The sequence below is a fragment of the Carassius gibelio genome, chromosome A1, assembly GCF_023724105.1.
Source record: "Carassius gibelio isolate Cgi1373 ecotype wild population from Czech Republic chromosome A1, carGib1.2-hapl.c, whole genome shotgun sequence".
Classification (NCBI taxonomy): Eukaryota; Metazoa; Chordata; class Actinopteri; order Cypriniformes; family Cyprinidae; genus Carassius; species Carassius gibelio.
The window spans coordinates 17970288-17993822 of NC_068371.1; the positions used below are offsets into that span (position 1 = coordinate 17970288).

The 23535-nt window shown below is 39.8% G+C and overlaps 1 protein-coding gene across 7 annotated transcripts in view; it reads right to left on the reverse strand.

Moving 5' to 3' along the window:
* LOC128003797 (male-specific lethal 3 homolog) overlaps positions 1-23535 on the reverse strand; it is a 219403-nt gene that overhangs the window by 103427 nt on the left and 92441 nt on the right. For all 7 annotated transcript variants that reach the window (XR_008181769.1, XR_008179028.1, XM_052592772.1 and 4 more), the window contains exon 8: positions 17408-17566. Coding sequence is in view for 5 of the 7 variants with exons in the window: in XM_052592772.1 (XP_052448732.1) it covers positions 17408-17566 (159 nt within the window). In the remaining 2 variants the exon portion in view is untranslated. The remainder of the gene's footprint in view (positions 1-17407; positions 17567-23535) is intronic.

Here is a 23535-nt window from a genome sequence, read left to right on the forward strand (position 1 = left end):
AACATTTTGGTCCCCAAGAGTAAACAAGCTTACTAATTACACAGAATTGAGTTTGTTTGAGAATAAAAAAATACAGAAGGATTTGTGTGAGGATTTAATGTAGGGTCAGGGAATAAAAAAATAAAAACTATGGAATGTTCCCATAAAACATGGAAACCTGTGTGTGTGTGGTTTATGTTTATGTGGTAATGCAAAGCTTCTTAGGCATAAACACCCAAAAGAGGAACATGAATTACAGCTGAGGCAAACAGAGAAGGTAACAGAAGCAAGAGCCTTAACTTATAGCATACGACTACAACAATAATAGGTTAATCAATATGAGGATACTGGCATACATATTACACTTTCTAACAGTAGGAAATAACATATACATGATATTTATTCTTATACATTTATCTAATAATTGATATTGTTTAACAAAAACTATTTTAATTGATTCTTCCAAGTGGAAAGTTATACTGCTATTAACAACCTACAGCTCAGCCTTTGAAACATCCATACATTTATCTTATATGACTCAAAAAAGTTGAGATGGCATTCCATTCTCTAACTGCCAGTGTAGAGGAAAATGTGCTACACTTTGACTGGATCTTGGTGAAAAAGCACAAACAAATGAGTAGCAACATCAGATAAGCTGCTAAGGCAAATGCAAGACATCTATTAAGCCTTCTACACACTTCACAATTTTAGCAATCCTATAAGATCATTGCAAATCACACTGTGTGACATGGAACTGATAAACTTGGGTACAACATAAATGCAGACTGTATGATGATGACACCTACTGACTCATAGGTTATGACGCACATTACTATAGAATAATAAAAACATCATCAGCATGTGCTAGTTGTAAACATAAAGTGCATTATGAATCACTACTTGACAGTTGTAGTTTTTATGCGTGCTGACAAAAAGTGGATGTGGTGAAAGAGCACCGCATAAGTGCTTGAGGTTAGCAGTGTTATGTTTTAGCACCATGTCGCATTGATTTCATGTTGTATTTTGCATTGGTTGATCAGTAAACGTGGGTGTAAGTCGGGAAGGAGGAGACGGAAAGTAGGAGATAAAAAACACAAAAAAAACGCGAAGGCCCCTCACGGATGACTGTCACGTACAAACAAAACCAAAACACTAAATAAAACACAGGCCTGGTCCTCTCTCATCCTTCACTGTCATTACTCCTCACTTTATCCTTCTGGAGCTCCTCCGTGGGACTCGAGACCAGTGAGTGGTGCAGGTGTCGCTCATCTTCAATTACTCCTTGCTCTGTTTGAGGGCAGCCGGCAACGAGTCCCCCGCTTCTCCCCCGCTTCTCCTCAATCAAGGCGGACGGGAGCAGGCTACGGCTTCCTGGCGAACGGGGGCCGACTCCTCTGCTCCCTCTCGGAAGGCAGCCACCCCTCCTCAACCCAGGAGCGTGGCAGCGAGCTCTCTGTCCCACCTCATCTTCATGCGGATGACTGTCACGCACAAACAAAACCGTATATGTTGTATATGTTGAGGAGTTAAAACCCAGACCTGGTCCTCTCTCGTTCGTCACTGTCATTACTCCTCCCTTCATTCCTTCCGGAGCTCCTCCGTTCCCACGGCTCTTGGCCCCGCCCCAGTGGGTAATGATAATGCTAAATTTTTGACAGTTAAAAAAAAAAAACGTAGGCTATCTTTGGTTGAAAGACTGCGATAACATCCATCTTTGAACCTCTCTCTCTATACGACATAGGACCACTGTTTAAGAGCCATGATCACAGGAATCACCACGATTGTTTCACAATGCCAATCTTTCGTCTGGGACAGCCGAATATGAAAATGAAAATGATGCAGTATGTCTTGGGCTTTACAGGACAGAAAGGGAGATCCCCTTGAATCCACGTCTGCATAAGAAAGGATTTGTCACTGGACAACAGGTTGACATTAACCACCAACATCAGCAGAGAATGGCATTAAAGTTCTTTAGTACCTTGGGATGTGGCAATTGCGGCTAAAACAATAAAAACAAAAAGAGCAACAAATATACATCCAAGATCATTTTCATACCCATCTTTGGAAATGCCAAAAACTAGAATAAATCCACTCTCTGTTCAACCAAATAGACCTATTAACATAAATGAATTCCGTGGTGATACTTCAACAATTCCTTAGGTTTAGACTATGCACTCAGCATAATACCTGTAATAACTTAAAAGAGGTTTGGTAAAGGAACAAGGCACAGGTAAAATATTGAATATTAACTCTGTGCTTTATACAATGTACGTTTCAGACCTTCCTCTAAAACCAGTGTGAATATAAATTAAATGTTCTAATACCAGCTGCCAAATCACATCATTAAAATGGAAAGGTGAAAGTTTTAAAGGGATAGTTCATCCAAAAGATGTTTATCTGCTTACCCCCAGGGCATCCAGGATGTAGGAAATGTTGCTTCTTCAGTAGAACCATACTCAGTTACGAATGTAACCTCGGTTCCCTGAGATACGGAACGAGTACAGCGTATGGGGAAAAGCTCCTTTTTACTCAATACTGAAGCCTTTTTTCAATAATGCAGTGCAACTGCACTGCCATTGGTTTAATCCGTAAACTTTTTTAAACCAATGACAGCGCTGCGTAGCTGTGCAAGCCTGTGGCGATGCAGCGCGCCAAAGACCCCGTTCCCTTTCGATAATTCACTTATTCTACAAATGGGGAACGAATTCAACCGTGCTGTGCCACGGTAGGGAACGACAAAAAATGTATCTTGAACACCTTGGGGTACAGGGGATAAGTGAGAGAGCCGGAGGCGTCGAACCCTTAACGCTACAGTGTTTAAGAGCGAGCTAGCTCCCTGGAGGTGACATGATCACGGCGTCTGATAGAGGGCATCGTATCAAACCAAAAGAACCTGATTGTGCAAGGTTGTGATGTCCAGGTCATAGAATCTGACAAAAGTGGATGGCGAGGACCAGCCGGCCGCCTCACAGATGTCCTTGACAGAGACACCACTAGACCAGAGACACCTGACAAAGGAGGCAGAGCCGAGAGGGAAATTACTTGTGCTCTGAACAGCGTCGAGAGCACTTTAAGGACGTAGCCATGCCTGGGATTTTAAAATGACCTTTGAATCATTGGGCCTAAACTTAAGGCATGCAGAGCTCACCGAGAGGGCCTCCAAGTCATCAACACGCTTGACCGATGCTAGAGCAAGTAGCAGAACGGTTTTGAGCGTTAGGGGCCGAAGGTCAGCTGTCCGCAGTGGCTCAAAGGGAGGTCCTTTGAGTGCTCCAAGGACCGTGTGGAGGTCCTAAAGTGGGAACGGTGAGAGGACGCGGGGGCTTTGTGGGTGTCGCTGTTGGACAGTGTTTTCTCTACTTCCTGCTGGCCTTGCTGTAGCTAATCGTAGCTCCGTGTAGCTGTTTTTATTCTCTAGAATCTTTATCTAACTATCACTCTCTGTTTTTTAAAGTGATAAAATATAACTTAATTCACACCATATTTCTGATATTAACGATCAATCTTATCAGATTAATTTTGATCGTTCACTTTTATATTATATCCGTGAGTGCAGTACACCTGCATTGCATTGGCATTTGTTAGCTTGTCATTAGGGTTTCATTCGAAACTATCGCTGTTTTCTTTTCTCCTCTCCTCTCTCTCGCTCCAGTTTTTCACAAGTTCATCAAACAACTGTGCTAAGACTATTTCATCAAGCACGGTGAGTAATGGCTTCTCCTGCTATTGTTATTTGCACCTCTTTTCACATGTACAGTTTATCTATTTCTGTCACAGATGAGGGATTCACATGTGATGAATGCAGGGAAATAGTTAGGCTGACAAAGAAGATTTCAGAATTAGAGAAACGCATCCAAACTTTAATTGAGAACTGTAAGAATGTTAGGGCTCTAGATACGGCTTTGGATGCGTCTAGCTCAGGGATTCCTGTACATTGTTCGGTTCCGGCAACAGAGCCCCTGCAGCAGGGCAACTGGGTGACAGTGAGGCAGCGTATTCGTGTGTCAAAACACCGCTCTTCTGTTCCGATCAAAACATTAAACAGGTTCTCCCCACTCAGTGATGCACCCACTAAGAAACCTGACGAAAGTGCTCTTGTTATTGGTGATTCAATTCTATGGAATGTGAATATAGAGACACCAGCCACCATAGTCAAATGTTTACCGGGAGCCAGAGCGCCTGACATCCTGGCAAATTTAAAAGTGCTGGCTAATGTTAAACGTAAATACAGTAAGATTGTTATTCATCCCGGCGCTAATGATGTTTGACTTCGCCAGTCAGAGATCACTAAAAATAACATTAAAGAGTTGTGTGAACTTGCAAGCACGATGTCAGACACTGTAATATGCTATGGTCCCCTCCCTGCTTACCATGGTGACAAAATACATAGCAGATTGTCATCACTCAATGGCTGGATGTGTAAGTGGTGCCCACAGAATAACAAGTTTCATAGACAATTGGACGAGCTTTTGGGGCAGACCTGACCTGTTTAAAAGAGATGGTCTTCATCCCTCCTGGGTTGGCGCCACTCTTCTCTCTAGAAATATGGCAAATAGTCTTAGTGTTTATATTTAACTAACTGGGGCCCAGGTCAGGAAGCAGACAGACTGGCTAAACCGACCGTCTGCTAGCTGTCTCACGTCACAGAGGTCAGCTGATTATCAGCACATAGAGACTCTTTCACCTAGATATCACACTATAGAGAATGTGTCTGTTCCCTGAACTAGAAAATACAAAAATGTCCAAACCAAGTTAAGATTAACAATTTAATTGAGGTTCAACAAATAAAAAACAGATGCAATACAGATCAACACATTTGGATATTGCATATCCAAAACCTCAGAACAACTTGATGTAACAGAAACTATGGACTCTCTCTTTTCTAACATTTTATATACAGTTGCTCCTTTACGCTTAAGGAAGGTTAAGGAAACCAGTATGACACCATGGTATAATGAGCATACTCGCACCCTAAAGATAGCAGCCCAAAAAATGGAGTGCAGCTGGAGGAAAACAAAACTAGTGGTATTTCGTATTGCTTGGCAGGAAAGTAACCTATCCTAGAGAAAAGCATTAAAAACTGCTAGATCCGATTACTTTTCTTCTCTTTTAGAAGAAAACAAACATAACCCCAGGTATTTATTCAACACAGTGGCTAAAGTAACGAAAAATAAAGCCTCAAGTGTTGACATTTCCCAACATCACAGCAGTAATGACTTTATTAACTACTTTACTTCTAAAATCCAAAAATTTTAAACATTCAGCCGTCATCTACAGAATTGCATTAGACAGTGCCCTATAGACCCCCTGAGGAACAGTTCCACTCATTCTCTACTATAGGAGAGGAAGAACTGTATAAACTTGTTAAATCATCTAAACCAACAACATGTATGTTAGACCCTATACCATCTAAGCTCCTAAAAGAGGTGCTTCCAGAAGTCATAGATCCTCTTCTGACTATTATTAATTCCTCAATGTCATTAGGATATAAACTGGTAAACTGATAAAACTGGCTGTTATTAAGACTCTCATCAAAAAACCACGACTTGACCCCAAAGAACTAGTTAATTATAGACCAATCTCGAATCTCCCTTTTCTGTCCAAGATACTAGAAAAGGTGGTATCCTCACAATTATATTCCTTCTTAGAGAAAAATGGTATATGTGAGGATTTCCAGTAAGAATTTAGAAAGTATCATAGTACTGAGACTGCTCTCCTTAGAGTTACAAATGACCTGCTCGTATCATCTGATTGTGGTTGTATCTCTCTATTAGTTTTATTGGATCTTAGTGCTGCGTTTGACACAATTGGCCACAAACTTCTTTTGCATAGACTTGAACACTTTGTTGGCATCAGTGGAAGTGCATTAGCATGGTTTAAATTATACTTATATGACCGCCATCAGTTCGTAGCAGTGAATGAAGATGTATCATATCGATCACAAGTGCAGTATGGAGTACCTCAAGGCTCAGTACTAGGGCCGCTACTCTTCACACTTTACATGTTTCCCTTGGGAGATATCATCAGGAAACATGGTGTTAGCTTTCCCTGTATGCTGATGATACTCAGCTCTATATTTCTTCGCGGCCCGATGAAACACACCAATTTGAAAAACTAATGGAATCCATAGTCGGTATAAAAAACTGGATGACGAGTAATTTCTTACTGCTAAATTCTGAAAAAAATAGAGGTGTTAATTATAGGACCTAAAAACTCTGCACTTCTAAGACTTGATGGTTGCTCTGTCAATTCTTCATCATCAGTTAGGAACCTAGGTGTGTTATTTGATCGCAATCTTTCCTAAGAAAGCCACGTTTCTAGCGTTTGTAAAACTGCATTTTTCCATCTCAAAAATATATCTAAATTACTGCCTATGCTCTCAATGTCAAATGCAGGAATGTTAATCCATGCATATATGACCTCAAGGTTAGATTATTGTAATACTTTATTGGATGGTTGTTCTGCATGCTTAGTAAACAAACTACAGCTAGTCCAAAATGCAGCAGCAAGAGTTCTTACCAGAACCAAGAAGTATGACCATATTAGCCCGGTCCTGTCATCGCTGCACTGGCTCCCTTATCAAACATCGTAAAAATTGTAAAATATTGCTTATTACTTATAAAGCCCTGAATGGTTTATCACCTCAGTATTTGAATGAGCTCCTTTTACATTATAATCCTCTACGCCCGATACGTTTTCAAAACTCAATCTAATAATACCTAGAATATCAAAATCAACTGGATCCTTTTCCTAGGATCCTTTTCCTATTTGGTGCCTAAACTCTGGAATAACCTACCTAACATTGTTCGGGGGGCAGACACACTCTTGCAGTTTAAATCTAGATTAAAGACCCATCTCTTTAAGCTGGTTTACACATAACATACTAATATGCTTTTAATATCCAAATCCGTTAAAGGATTTTTAGGCTGCCTTAATTAGGTAAACCGGAACCGGGAACACTTCCCATACCACCCGATGTACTTGCTACATCATTAGAAGAATGGCATCTACGCTAATATTACTCTGTTTCTCTCTTATTCCGAGGTCACCGTAGCCACCAGATCCAGTCTGTATCCAGATCAGAAGGTCACTGCAGTCACCCGGATCCAGTACGTATCCAGACTAGGGCTGTGCGATATGGACAAAAAAAAAAACGTATCACGATTTTTTGATCAATTTTGCGATTTCTATTTTAATCACGATTTTGACAAACACAGACATGCTTTACAGTCATAAATGCATTCAGTATAAATTTTAAACATATTTCCAAAAGAAAACAAATGAGTGCTTTATCAAATGTCTCTAGAACAGACATAAGTCAAAATAATCACAAAGTAAAGATGTCAAACAAAATGTCTAGACATATGAAAAAAAAATAGAAAAAATAAAATAAAATCGTGTTCAGGGATCTTTTTTTTTTTTCTCCATGCATTGGTCATAGAGCTCACTGTAGCGGTGCCTCAGGTGTTATATGTTTTGCCCAATATATTTATTGCCCAAGGGTCACGTACTCCATCTGCAGTGCGTATACATTAAGTTATGTGTACACGGTTCAGAAGCAGCAACGAGAGCGCATTATTGAAACGCAAAAGCACATTAAAATAATGCGCGAGCTCGAATCTCGCTCCACTCGCACCAGTGATGCGCTGGTCAATGTATTAATAACCCGCACCCGACCGACGTTTTCAACTAACCCGCCCGCAACTCGGACCGCAAAAAACAACAAAAAAATATTGTACCTGACCCGCATTTTTAAAAAGCAGTAAATTCTCATCGTAGCGTCATTGGGCCATAGGAACGTAGGCAAAACTAACTAGGCAAAAACAACAAGACTTAATATATCATAATTTTGTCAAAAATTATAAAAAATCATCAGTAAGCTCATAATTTGAGCTCATAACGTGCAAACATCGCCGACGGCCCCAGTTTATTATTGTTTCACTTTCACAGCACATTAAACATCACTGTCTTACTTCATCTGGACAAACTGTGCATCAATTGAAATTTTAAAGACTCTAGTTTCGATATTTGACCAATATTTTGATAAAACATTGTTGCAGTGACAGATATTTAGTGATTTATGTCAGAAGTGCAAAATAATAAATCCGTATTATGCCACATTCTGAATAGAAATTCACCACTCACGTCAGCAGCGGTTTATTTGTGTTCACATAGACTCACTGAACAGCGTCAATAAGGATTTATAGACCAAAGGTGCATATCTGCGGAGATATATGGATATATTTACTGATGTTTACTTCATATTTCTTCAGACAGAATCGTCATTTCTATTCATTTTCCACGGATTTACGCGATCTGATGATAAACAGCCTCTCCCAGCGATCTGTGTGTGTGTGCGCAGTGGTGTCAGCTCGTGCTGTGTGTCACTCAGACTCTGATTGGGCCTTCCCAATGTCAATCTTAGAGTGTCATATCTGGACACCGCCACTTCGTGTCACATGCTTCCTGCACACTTCCTGGTAGTTATCTGGCCAAAACAACACTGAAACACCTCTGTACAAACGAAATATCCGAATAATAAACCCGCGATTACGATAGTAAAGCTTGGTATGAGAATTTCTTGAGATCTGGGGCGTTTTTATAAAAAAAAATCGAAAATGTACATGGGAAATGCTAACTTGTGCAGCGATGAAAAATGCTACAAATAACAGTAAACGACCAAATTCCACCCCTGGTCGCTAAAGGAAGTTATTATAAACACTCGATCGGGGTTTAAAGTGAGTTTTGAGTAAAAGTGTACTAATAATTTCATAAATTGTCTGATGTAGCTTGATGCTAACGTTAGCTACAATGCTACTAATAACAGGTGCTTTTCTTCTTCATAATGCATTTGTCTCAATAATTCACGTAAGGTCGTAAGAAAATGTTTTGTTGTATTTTCATAGTAAGACTTTTGATAAATAAGGGCTAAATGCAAAGAGAGACTGAAGTGAGATCGCTGTTTTGTTGCTTTGTAAAGCCTGAAAAACCACAATCAATGCTAATAAAGGTGGAATAAAAACAAAAGAATAATGATAAAAGAATAATCCGGATAATGTGTCATACCTGGCGGAGGTGTGAAAGACTCGTTTGGTGAGAACAATAGAATCATGAATGGGGAGTTTTGCAAAGCCAATACACACACAAAATACACAGAAGAGTTTACATGTGAGATCTTACAGGGATGACAAGGGCCATAAATGAATCTGATTAGCCTTCTCTAAAAACACACATGACATGGCCTTAGAAAATATTTCATAAAATTCACAGTTTTACAGATTTGATTATGACATTTTTTATGAAGTTTTGGAAGACTTGTGGCCTTAGCTACACTGTGTTTTCAAACTCATTTCCTACATCAACAATTTTTAAAATACATTTAAAACATATGTTTTTAATATTTTTATTTTTGTTTTTATGTTTGAGCTTATATATCTCTATTATCATAACAGTGTGAGTGATTCTGATTCCTGAACAGTAAACTTTAAAGTGTCAGCTTTGTGAACAAAGGTTGATTATGTATCTAGTCAGAAAGAATCATTAGCAGAAACCTTTTTATTTTGGGTATGTAATTTCGGTCTCCATGCCAAAAAAGGGGGGTTACTAGTAAGGGGTTAAATACGAGCAACTTATTGATAAAATGATATGACTTTGCTGCAGCCTGGAATTGAACTACTGGTTTCTTCTGGTCAGAGGAGAACTGGCCCCCCAACTGAGCCTGGTTTCTCCCAGGGTTTTTTCTCCATTCTGTCACCGATGGAGTTTTGGTTCCTTGCCGCTGTTGCCTCTGGCTTGTTACGTTGGGGTCACTTCATCTACAGCGATATCGTTGACTGGATTGCAAATAAATGCACAGACACTATTTTAACGGAATAGAGATGACATCACTGAATTCAATGATGAACTGCCTTTAACTGTCATTTTGAATTATTGACACACTGTTTTGCTAATGAATGTTGTTCAGTTGCTTTGACGCAATGTATTTTGTTTAAAGCGCTATACAAATAAAGGTGACTTGACTTTAACCACCTAGAACCACTCAGGAAACGCACAATGAGGCTGGTGTCATTTGAAACCCACAGATTGGCCAGCGATAGGAGCATGAAATGCTGCGATGGCTGCTATGTACACCCTGAGTGTGGAAGGGGTAAGGCCCTTGTCTAGACGCACTTGCAGAGCCCAGAGTTCTGGCCGTGGCTGCCAGATTGTCCTGTTCGCCTGAGAGAGGAGGTCCCGCCTCAGGGGGTTCGGCTATGAGGCTTTTGTTGAAAGCCTGAACAGCTCCGAGGACCAAACTTGGCTCCTCCAGAGTGGGGCCACCAGGAGGACTCGGTGCCTGTCTTCCCTGACTCGTCTGATGACTTGAGGGATTAGAGCGATCAGGGGGGAATCGTAAAGAAAGAGGCTGGGCCAGTTGTGGGCCAGCGCATATATGTCCTTTGAAAAAAAGGTTGGGCAATGAGAGTTGAGGCGAAGAGGTCGACCTCTGCCTTCCCGAAAAATCTACCAGATTTTGAGAACCGTCTGGGGATGGAGCATCCACTCGTCCGAGGGGACATTGCTCCGTGAAAGCATGTCTGCTCCCAGATTAGTCTTGTCAGGTATATGCATCGCCTTGAGTGACCGCAGCCTGGGTAATGTCCATTCCAAGAGGTGCTTTGCCAGTGCAGAGGCGGCTGGACGAAAGGCCGCCTTGGTGATTTATGTAGGACACTACTGTCATGCTGTCTGACTGGACTAGGACGTGGCGCCCCTTTCAGGATGACCTCGAAGGGCTCGTTCTACTGCCAGCATCTCGAGGCAGTTGATATGAAGATGGCTCTCCTCGTGCAACCACGAGCCGAAGGTTGGTCTGCCCTCGCATAGAGCGCCCCAACCCAAGTTGGAAACCCCTGTAGGGGTACCCCACGGCTGAACCAAACAGGGTTCATCCCAGGCTCCAGGGCTGCTAGACAGGCCTGGTTGACCCTGATGCGAAAGCGGCCGGGCCGCCAATCATGAGGAGACACCCGGAGTTTCAGTCAGTATTTGCAGGGGCCACATTCGTAGGAGGCCGAGCTGTAAAACAGGAGAGGCGGAGGCCATCAGCCCTAGCATCCTCTGAAAGAATTTCAGAGGGAAACAGGCTTTGTTCCTGACGGAGGCCACGAGCTGCTGAAGTACCAGAGCACGCTCTGTTGATATGATCGCCCTCATACGGACTGAGTCTAAAACCTCTCCCAGGAACGTAATACGTTGGCTGGGGAGCAGTGAGCTCTTGGCAAAATTGACCCTACTGAGTCCTAGGCACTGGCTCAGGAGCAGGGATCTGTGGTGGTCTAGCTCGGTACGCGACTGGGCTAGAATGATCCAGTTGTCGAGATAGTTCAGAACACGAATTTCCATCTGTCTCAGAGGGGAAAGTGCCTCATTCATGCACTTCGTGAAAGGGACAGCCCAAAGGGAAGGACTGTATATTGGTAAGCCACACCCTCGAATGCGAATCTCAAGAATAGTCTGTGATGGGGGGCTATCTGGATGTGAAAGTAAGCATCTTTCAGGTCCAGCGAGAAGAGTGAGATCCGATTTCCTATGGCGATTTGCTTGCTTATATTCGCCCTGCCCATTTTGGCAGGCTTTGGCGTGCTGCATCGCCACTGGTTTAATAAAGTTTACAGATTAAACCAATGGCAGTGCAGTTGCACTGCGTTATTGAAAAAAGGCTTTAGTATCGAGGAAAAAGGAGCTTTTGCCTGTATGCAATATCAGTGAAGTATCGAAAGGGATGTAAGGGAAACAGGTCAATTTAGCTCAAAGGGAATCATTTAAGATTTTAAAGGGAATTTGAACAGAATCACTGTTTCACGGCTGGTCACGGAGACGCCCTGCGATTCAGTGAACTAGGCATTTAACATCAAATCTGCGCTGGATACTAATATCCAAACTATAGTAAAACACTATCAATTAGAACAGTAACAAGATCGGCAGTTTAAGACATTAACTTGTAAGCACAAAACACAAGATACTTCTCTTTTCAATATGAATAAGGCTTTATTAGATAAATCTAAGACATATAAACTAATCTAACACATAAACGCACGCACTCACACATTCACACAAGTTGCAGGAAGATCGAAAGTTAGGAAAAGGTGAGTTTAAGAGAATGGAAATATGGAATCCCAAGTTTACAGCAATACGTTAAATTGCATAGACATGAACAACCATCAATCACGTAATTAGCCCTCGCATTGAGTTCCTCAATGTGACTAAAATTATATTAGATACACCAGCACAACAAATATCTGGGGATACGTTGCCTTTGTTTCCTGTGAAAGGGACTCCCGTTGAAAGGGGTATCCCGGTGTCGCTGATTGGCTGGAAGTTCAGTAGTGGCTGAAGAGACGTCTTGGGAAGCCCGTGGTTGTTGGGCGTTGGCTGAAAGTGCAGAGTCGTGTGCGCTGGTTGAAGTTGAACGGGCACCCGAGGTCAGGCGTCGGAGACTCAACGTTACAAAACTTAACTCAGAACACGAAACTCTCAAACGGAAAAGAAAAGAAATAAAGTTTGACGAGACTAGGTTGTGTTCCTTCTCATCGTGGCTAAGTAGCAGCAGGCAGGCACGCTGGAACACGCAGAACCGCACTCAAAGAACAATGATGACTACACAGCATGGCTAGAAGCTAAAAGCTAAAGCTAGGTAGCAAAGCTACAAGCTAAAAGCTAAGAGCAGGCATGACTAATAGCAGAGACTAAAAAGCAGACTGAAAGCAAGGCATGACTGATAGCACAAGCAATGCTAGAACTAAAAGCCAAGATTTTACGATGTCCTAGGTATTTAAAGTGGCCTGTTGGCCACACCTCAAATGTTGTCTTGACCAATCAGATATTGTCTTGGCTCAGGGGTACCATAAATCGTTTGTTTATCTTACCAAGCATGTGGTCTGAATTTTCCTGCCTTGCAGGGTCTAATTTTGGACATGATTCCTATAACACGAATACGATACATGGGACAAATAAATTATTGTCAGGGCTAATTCAAGCAAGAAGATTCGATCACACACATACCAAACACAATTATAAATCGTTAAGCTATGCCATAGTTATTAAAAAAAACATACACAATAAGTGATTATAACATGATAGTCAAATGTGTGGGTTACACATAAATGAATATGGAGTGATGCGATGGACTGATTCATTTATGAGTCTTTTTGAGTTCATTCTGGTCCATATATCTGTACGAAAGAAGTTTCTTTGCCATTCTCATGACAAAAGACTTTTCTGTGAAGACAGAGGTTTAAAGCCCTTCCCCCCCTTAGGAATTTCAGTCTGGTTCTGCTAGGTGGGGGGAAGTCAATGTAAGTGTTTAACTCATGGGTTTCCATGTGATGTCCAGCGTTGCATTTCAATTATGAACAACAAATTTGACACCAAATTTCTCTTCTTCGAACTGAAATTGTAAATAATTGTTCTAGTGGTGTTCATGTTGAAAGCTGTTGTGTGAACAAGTTGGTTGGTCATCTTGCTTGGTTCTTGTGGCACTAGAACTGATTTATGACTTCCTGAGGTAATTTCGGCTCTCGTGTTTCAAACATCGCTTTGATAGACTCTTTAATTTGTCTGGTACGACTCATTTCTGTTACAGGGAAACAGAGATTTTTAAGTCTTATAATTGATGTGTATGGGAATCACAGCAAAAAAATAAAATAAAATACAATATAACATATTTCATACAATAAAACTAATAAACCAGTAAAACGGAGTGTTTTCTAAAGCAGGCACATGAGGCGTATTCTTCTTCTTGCTTTATGGCAGATCGCAGACATATAAGTGCATTACTGCCACATATCTCTCAAGTGGACCGCTGACACTGCTTGTGTTCCACTGATGAAACAAAGTCCCCTACATCTCGGCTGCCCTGGGGGTAAGCAAATAAACCGTTTTGGATGAACTAGTCCAAGTTTCACCCATGCATTTTTCACTCCCCAAACCACCTTTCCCTTGAATTTGCCTTGACCTGGCATTTAAGAGGTCTTTGTACCATTAAAACCTCTGGAAGGTTAATAGCTTAAGACGTCACCCCCATTATAAACTAAGCATTCATATAATCAAGCTCCAAATATGGCTTGTGGATCCTATAGTGCAAGGTGATGTCACCTAGCACTAGTCGTTTGCATATGACCGCCTCCAGCACAAGCCAACTGTGCTTATTTTCGCATCATCGCACGGTTGTCATGCCCACAGGTGTTCAGTAGACGTGCAGCAAGTGGGTCTGAAGTAGCAGCTCTTTACGATAAGATTGTGATGCTACACAGATGTGCCATTCCTGACTGTGGAAAGATGAGTTGAATACATTGCCAAAGGATCCAGACATCAGGGAAAAATTGGTTCAGTATATTTTTTTTGAACGTACCAGTCACATTAGTGTTAATTTACACGTTCACTACATTTCACAGATGACTGTTTTGAGAACAAATCACAGTATGATGCTGGCTTTCCAGAACACTTTTGTTCAAAGATCTGGCTGTGCCGACTATTCTGGACCCAACAATGACACTGCAAACTTTAAAGGTGCCATCTGTAATGTTTGGCAAATAAAATCAAGTCATACTCCACATTCCATACCAGATGGGCGCAGTATGCCTCAATAAAGTGAATTGGTCTACTCTAGAGTAACAAACGAGAAACGGCATAGTCTCTATGCTCCGCCCCTACCTTCACAACAACACTACAGCCATAGCCGAAGCCTAACTGTGCGTTCACACCGCCGGCGTCTAGAGCGTCAAAAATCGCTCTTGCCGCTCTGCTCACGACCCTGCAGAAAGATTTGTGAGTGCTCAGACGCTCTAACATAGATCGAATGCTTATTTTGTATTTAGAGCGGCCGCAAAGCAAACAAGCTTGTTGATCTCGTGCAGACTAACCACAAGGAGTTATAATTTAACATCATTAAATATTGTTGTGGACGAAATATTAGGATCCTTTACTTAAAATGAACAATCTCAGACACCTTGGTCCACGTATCACTTTTTAATTTATTTTTTATGTCCCTGTACGCAAAAAGGGACACATCATAGATTAATACAAACGCTAAACAGCAATAATCAACCTGTCCTTTATTCTGCTTGGGAACTAATGTGCCAACTCTCAAGCATTCACCGTAAGACACACGCAATTGACTCTTTTCACACACTTTCACGCCACACATCAATTTTTTCACGCACAGAAAAACCACGAAGCAAAGAGGACACGGAGACCAACAGACTAGACAGAGCAGGTTAGTTATGATATAATAATAGGGCTTTGCAAAAAATCGAATGCGATTTCCATGCACCTCTCATCAGTAAAGACGCTCCTGTAATTAGAAGTATATCTCCAGCATGTGTGTTCAGATCAGGGTTGCCAGGTTTTCACAACAAATCCTGCCCAGTTGCTTTTTAAAACTAGTCCAAAACTAGCCCAATCGCGTTTCCTGTAGGTTCCCCGATAAAAATTGCTTCCTGGGGTTAAAAAATAAATTTTTGGGAAGGATTTCCCTCGTAAAATTAGCATTTTAGGGGCTAAATATCACGTTATTGGTATTGGTATTGCCGAGGACATGAAATTATTAAACCGAGGACATGAAAAACAACCGCAGACTTGGCAACACTGGTTCAGGTGGAGCGGCAGTTACTACACGGAGCCATAGTCTACCGACAACTAACACAAAATCGCCTTCAAAATCGACAAAGTATCACCTGCGATTTTAACATCGATTTTGTGTAGATTGTCAGTGAATTATGGCTCTGTGTAGTAAATGCCAACCAGTGTTGCCAAGTCTGTGGTGGTTGTTTTTCATGTCCGAGGGACACAGCGACCCCAATACAAATAACGTGATATTTAGCCCCTAAAATGCAAATTATACCAAGGCAACCCTGCTAAAAAAACGTATATTTTAACCCCGGGAAGCAATGTTTTATCGGGGAACCTTCTGGAAGCGGGATTGGGCTAGTTTTGAGAAGCAACTGGGCAGGATTTGTTGTGAAAACCTGGCAACCCTGATCTGAACACAAGTGCTGGAGATATACTTCTAATTACAGGAGCGTCTTTACTGATGAAGTGTACATGAGTAAAGACATGCACAGCCCTATATAATAAAATGGGTAACGTTAAGTTATAGCTAGCTAATTATCAAACGCAGCTACGGTTAGCCATCGCTAACATTAGCAGGTTTATCGAACAGCCTTCGATACATTTCTATGTTATAACTTCCCGAAAACAAATACACAAACATATAAAACAAACTTCTAGCGAAATACTAACAGCATCTAACTTACTAATCCAAAAGAAATGTTGCAAGTTCGGAGTCGAACCTCATTTCTTTCAGGTCCATCAGCTGTCTCCAGCGATTAAAAGCAGTGCCGATGTTTACTCTGGTTCGGCTCCTTTTCTTATCGGATTTGTGATAACGAGCGCGGTTGTTTCCCTGTAGCGGGTGGTGTCTCTTGCCAAGGGCTTGAGACATCCTTTCTCTCTCTTCCCTGAACTGAAATGAAGTACTGGGCTGTACTTTCCACATGATTGACATCAGGTTCAGGCACTCCCACAAGCCGTGCGAGTTATTAGTGTATTGCAGGATGGCTGGAGGTTATGTTGCCCGCATACTGCCTCCCATGGCCAAAACTGGTATTACGACACCTGTCGGGCCGGGGCTATTAATGCTAATGCTAATTAAGGTTGATATCTCTGCAGCACTATAACTTGACATTTTTTTAATGACATCATCGCCCTTATTTCTTCTCATTCTTTGATGCGTGTAGGTCATGTTATGGATATTTTTACCTCAATTTTTGCATATGGCACCTTTAAGTAACATATTTCATGTAAAAACTACTGGCAGTTTAATTCATAATGAATAATCACATTGTTCTTACTTTGTTTACTTGGATATTGCTTTTCATAGTTCGTCATTTTCAGGCCCTGTGTTAAAAGCTGAACGCTGTCAAACTGACCGACCCACTCAGACATCTGACGTTAGCCAATCATAACAGTGGGCAGTTACACTGAACTCTTAAAAAAAAAAGAAAAGAACCCGGACTGTTTGAGTAAGAGGATGAGAAACAAAGGTGGGAAATTACTCCCAAAAACTATAGTAATATTTTATTTGGACTTAAGGGAACAACAACAACAACAAAAAAAACCCTGCCAAAAAGATACAACTTCACCCATGTTTCCACCTAATTATGCCATGGCATTTATTGAATAATATCAGTCCACAGCCCAACAACCCCCCCCCCCCCCCCCCCCCTTCATTTCAATCCCAGGTCATAGTATAAATAAGTACAATAAATAATCAAATACAGCCTTCTACAACAAAAAAAAGTTGAAATTTTACATGACATTTTTCCTTAAGGCATTTCAAACCACTTTGATGTCTTCAGCACAGTTTACTCAGTGTTTACTCTCTTACCTACTGGTGCAAGTTGTGCTGTCAATGACTGGTTGGAAGAACTTGGAAGAGCTGACTTTTTTGAACTGAGCTTGTTCGTTTGGGTACAGTAGAATTAGTGGAAGGGTAAAGTCAAATGTGATCCTCAAACCGTCCACCATTTCTTTGCAGAGCTCATCGCTGTAATGGGAAAACAAAGAAGGCCCTTTTAGCTTCAAGATCTGAGTAATTGTCTTGTCTCAAACATTATGGCAACCTGATCAAAAACATTTTTTTGTACCAGACCTGTATGATGTACACAAAAATAGTTACACTATATAGTAGTAGCTTTCAACTTTAATGTGCTATTTATATTATATATAGTGTGATATCACATGGGCCCTTATGTGATATTGCATTTATATATGATAGATCAATGGCACAAGTGTATAAATAAATAAGAAACAACCTTGGAGTGTCTTAAAATATTTGATGTAGAGCAATATCACATGGGTACGAATGTGATATTGCATTTATAGTATAAATGCAATATCACATTCGTGTGAAATGTATACATTTTATACATTTACATTTATTCATTTAGCAAACAATTTTATCCAAAGCGACTTACAAATGAGGACAGTGGAAGCAATCAAAAACAACAAAAAGAGCAATGATATATAAGTGCTATAACAAGTCTCAGTTAGGTTAACACAGTACACTTAGCATGGGCTTTTAAATAATATTAAATAAAAAGAAAACAGATAGAATAAAAAAAGAATAAAGCAAGCTAGTGTTAGAGGTCTTTACACACACACACACAGTTAATTTATACAAGAGTTTGATAACACAAGTGTAAATAAATAAATAAGAAACAACTACAGTGTCTTAAAAACATTTTGTATTCGGAACTAACATGGATTCAAATCTCAATTTGACAGTTGAACACAAGCCTCCATTACTAATTTGAAAATGTCACTTTAGAACTAGTAATGAATGAACGTTGAGTTGCTTTGCTGAAAGCTTATGGCATACTGTATTAAAAGCTCACTGTATTATGTAGAGCATTATAGAGAGAATTGTAGAGTATAGTAGAGAGAGATGGACTGAGCGTGATACCTGCCTGACACAGCATTCCATCTTCAGATCAATACGTTAATTTTAATGTCTGCTGAAAAAATCTGTATCTTTGTCGCACTTTCCTTTCATCTGTTAAGGGTGATTTACGATGAATGCACTGCTCAGTATTGTTATAAGGTATTGTTGAAAGTAAAAACCAGGTTACTTTCAGTATCTCTTTGTCTCGTTGCTATCTAATGGCAGAACAATGTAACTAAAATCATCATCATGAACACACGTTTCTCTATACCTAATATTATTATTAAATAATGTTATTATTTATAAAATAATACTTATTGAATAATAATATTTAATAAACAAAAACAGCCATCATAGAGGTTGCTAGGCAATTCAGTTAAAAGTACAATGCCAGGGCTCTAATATATACAAAATAAGTTATATAAAACAAATTTATGAGCCAAAACAAACAATGAAACAAATAATAGAATTAAAGGTGGGCGTACACAGAAATATCTAAACCTATCTATTAATCTATTACACAAAAGCAACATTAACGAATATAAAATATAAATGATTAGAAGGCACAAGTGTATGCAGAGTTTCTATTTAGGCTATAACGTTTGCAGCGTTGAGCAATGCAGTGCTGAAATGTGCGTGCTCACGTTTACTCTCATTATAACACACAAATTGTAGACATTATGAAATATTAATTATGCATATATTTATTGTGTTATAACAAAGATTTGTGAGATTGCAAAAATTGAGATCATAGGCGGGGGTGAACCAACTCCAGAGTAAGGCTAAAAGCAGCTAAATGTATTAACAGGGTGGCCACCACTAATGAAAGCGTGGCCACTCATTTGGCCACCCCACTCAAAACTGATTTTTTTCCCCCATTTTTTTTCTCTTGACAAGAAATGCATGTAATTAGATGCGGAACTGCCATATCTTTTTAAGCAATGACCACATCAAACAGGAGAATTTTCAGACACGCACTTGAGCTTAACCTCAGTGTCAGGTGTGAGTCAAACGAGCACGGAAAAGCTACAGCAGCCAAAGGAGCTTCAGTAGAACAACTGTGAACTGCGGTCTGATGAGATATTGTTAGACTATTTGTCAGTAAAAACACACTTCCCTGTCCCATCAGCCGTTTTACCGTGCTCACGGCGCACTCTTCAAAAGTACGCAGATATGTGGCGTACGCTCTATATCACATCATCATAAATAACCCGCACAAGAAACTTTGAGCATAGGCTACATGCATTTCAGATTTTTGGAAACCAAAAACCCTCCAAACAACAGACCCAGGCTCCTCTAATTGGCACAAGTTCTTCTGTGTCATGTTCTACAAGTTCTGCAGCATATATCTTCCCTGTAACACCTGTTTCACACATACTCCGTCTGCAGTGCATATGCAGTCAGCAGCACGGACTCATTGTGCTTTCACACAGGACGTGTTTGCAGTCTGCTACTTATCCGCGTATGTTTAGTCCACAAACACAACATTTGTTCATTGCTTTTATTTCATATAATTTAATATATACATATATATATTAGTGCTGTCAATCGATTAAAAAAAATTAACTAATTAATCGCACAATTTTTTAAAATTAATCGCGATTAATCGCAATTAAAAGACTGAAACTTTTTGGATATGTAAATGTAAAATGTAAATAATTGATGTAAACTCAAGACAAAGAAACTATTTAAATTCAAAATATGATTGTTTATTGGAATTTTTGTTTAACTTGTAACACAGATTTTCTCATGTAAACAACATACCTGCAATAAACCATCAATATCCTCCAAATTAACTGTTGGCTTGAAAGCCATATTTATTACAGAAATAAAAACACAGGTATGTAAGTACCATTTGAATTTCAAAACAATCAATGCCAGTAAAAAACAAAAATGATTTCCATGTTGAATTCTAAGTGGACTGCAAAAAAATTCCAAAGTATAGTCATTGCCAGTGCTTTAAGTGGGCCGGTACGCACCGGTACTCAGTACCGCCACTTCCAAATATAGCTCTTGAGCGTACCGCCACCTCTCCGTGCGCCCAGAACGTGCTTGTAGCGTACCGGTAAAGCTCATTTGGACATCTGTTTTAATAGAGGTTTTAATCTTTTACCTGCACTGCCGATTTTCAGAGCGCCCTTCTCAATGCAAGCTTCCTAATTCATCCCACCCAGAGCAGAAACTACATTACCCATTCACCCTTAAGTTATACAAGTGAATAGCGCATGTGTCGCTTTTCCCACTGTTAAGTGTCAACAACTCAACGTGGCCGGAGAAGGTGTGTGAAACTCGTTGTGAGTTATACTAAAGCAAAATCTTGAGTATTTATTGTCTGATAAACATTAAAAACTGTCTGCGGAGGTTGAGTCGTCCTGCAGCTCCCGCTGGCTGTTCATTGGCTGCAGCATCTTTTTTCTAAGTTCTAAAAAAATACCGTAGACGGCAAGGCACAAATTTAGATATTCATTTATCTAATTAATCTATAGCCTATGCACAAAGACAATATGATCTTTTTGTCCCCTTTTTGTTTTAAAGCTTGATGAAGAGAGAGAGCGCAAGTTGCTGCAGCTGAGGAGGACAGTGATGCACGCGCACAGGAGTGATTGACAGTTCGCGGCACTGTGTACAAAAAAGACTCAGCTACACAATTATTTCGTTATTTTCGTTTAAGCTTATTAACGTTAGCGTTACAGAAAGGTCTGATTTACGCACTGTTACAGTCATTGTTTTTTTTGTTTTTTAAACAATGACATTTGAGTTCATGATTTTAATGTTGCTGTTTCTTGTGGCAGACTGAAGAGTAATCCGGCAGAGTTTTAAACTGAAACTTTCCGTCTAAAAGTCCTTCCTTGGTCTTATCCATATTTCTTTGCACGTTGAACACACATAAGCCACAACTGGAAATAAAAAAAAAAACTGCAACCGCGTTAATTGTGTTATTTTTTTTTTACGCGTTAAATATTTCAAATTAATCGAATGCGTTAACGCGCTAATTTTGACAGCACTAATATATATATAATTTTATTATTTATTTTTTCTCTCTCTTCAGCATTGTGAGTCTTATCACAGAACAATAACAATCTTTCATAGTTATAGACATTAGTTTAAACTCAAATATAAACAATGCATTATTCATGCCTTTTACTTCTAGGTTTGTATAATAAGCTGCTCAAGCAAGCGGCAAAACATTTAAACACAATAATTAGCCTACTTTTCTTGTTCAAATCCAATCCATCTGTTTGTCCCACAGACATTTTTTCCCCAGATTTCTTTAAAAAAAAAGTTTTTTAAAACCCTTGGCCCTAAAAGATAAAACTGAAATTATTTTGTTTCGACTTGGTGGTACCATCAATACCCCAGATGTAGATCTTGGCGACTTAAAGTCATATGTGAAGCCTGTTGTAAAAAACCTAGGTGTTTTAATGGATGGTGACTTTAAACTAGATAAACAGATTAATTTGGTAGTTAAATCGTATTTTTATCAGTTAAGACAATTATCTAAAGTCAAGTCATTTGTATCTTTTACCGATTTTGAGAGGGTCATCCATGCTTTTATATCATCCCTCCTGGACTATTGTAATAGTCTCTATGTAGGCATTGATAAGGCATTTCTAACACGTTTGCAGAGGGTACAAAACGTGGCTGCACGTTTATTAACAGGGACACGCAAACGAGACCACATTACACCTATATTAGCTTCCCTTCACTGGTTGCCAGTTCATTTTAGAATTGATTGAGATTTTACTTTTAGTTTTTAAATCACTAAATAACACTGCTCCTAAATACCTCTCAGATCTACTACGGCCATATGCTCCATCCACAGCACTTAGGTCTTCTGGTCAACTGCTTTTAGTCTCCCCCAATGCAAGATTAAAGAGCCCCGAAACTCTGGAATAATTTACCTTTGTACATTAGGCAGGCACCTTCACTTACTGCTTTTAAATTACATTTAAAAACATTTGTATAGTACAGCATATAACACAGTATGAGTGTTACCTGTTAGGAGTTCTTTTTAAGAGTGTGTTATAAATCATTATTGTATTTATTGCATATTTTATTGTGTTTTTATTAGGGGCCAAGCACCGAAGGTGCGAGGCACCTATTGTTTCCGTTGGCGTTATTATTATTCTGCTGCTTCTTCTTCTTCTTCTTCCGCCGCAAGTCTATGGCAGCCCATAGAACCGATTGCGGGAAAGTTGTATAATTTGGCACACTGATAGAGGACAGTCCCAACATTAACTATAGCAAATTTGAAGTCTCTATCTCCTACTCTCTAGCGCCACCACTTGTCCAAACTTTCAATGTTTGTATGCTAATAACTTTTGAACCATAAGCCAGAAAATTGAAATTCTTTTTTCCTCTGAATCCTTGGCTTATGCCAAGTCGAATGAACCCCAAAATTCAAAAATCGCAAGGTTTAGTTTTTTCGCTATTTTCAATTATTCGAAAAACCTACTTTTTCGAACTCGTCCTAGACGGTTAGTCCGATTGCCACGAAAATTGGCTCAGATCATCTTCAGGCCATGCTGGCAAAAAGTTATGGAATTCAAGTTGATTCGTCCAACTGTTGTCGAATGACACGTAAACAAATTTGACGAAAAGCACACAAAAATGCACGTGAGGCTATATCCCGGCAACGGTTTGTCATATTGAGACCAAACTTGGTGTGTGTTATAACAATCATGAACTGAGACTACCTGCAGTGTTTCGACACAGCGCCACCTAGTTGTCAGGAGATATGAAAAATGCATATTTTGGCTTATAACTTCTGAATGGTTTGGCCAAAAATCACACAACTGGTCTCTTTAGATTCAATGCGTCATGTCGAGTCACATGATATCCAATTTTCCTGTGTCGGCCATTTTAGGCGTCAGCCATTTTGAATTATGAATTAAAATGCTGTATTTTTTGAACGCAGCATCGTATCGTTTCGCAAATAATTACAAAAATATTCGGCTCCATGCCCTGAAGGTACTCAAAAAGTTTGGTGGCAGCGCCACCTTGTGGCCAATAGTTATAATGAAATATCACATAAATGCTAATAACTTTTGAATAAATTAGTCTATTAAAAT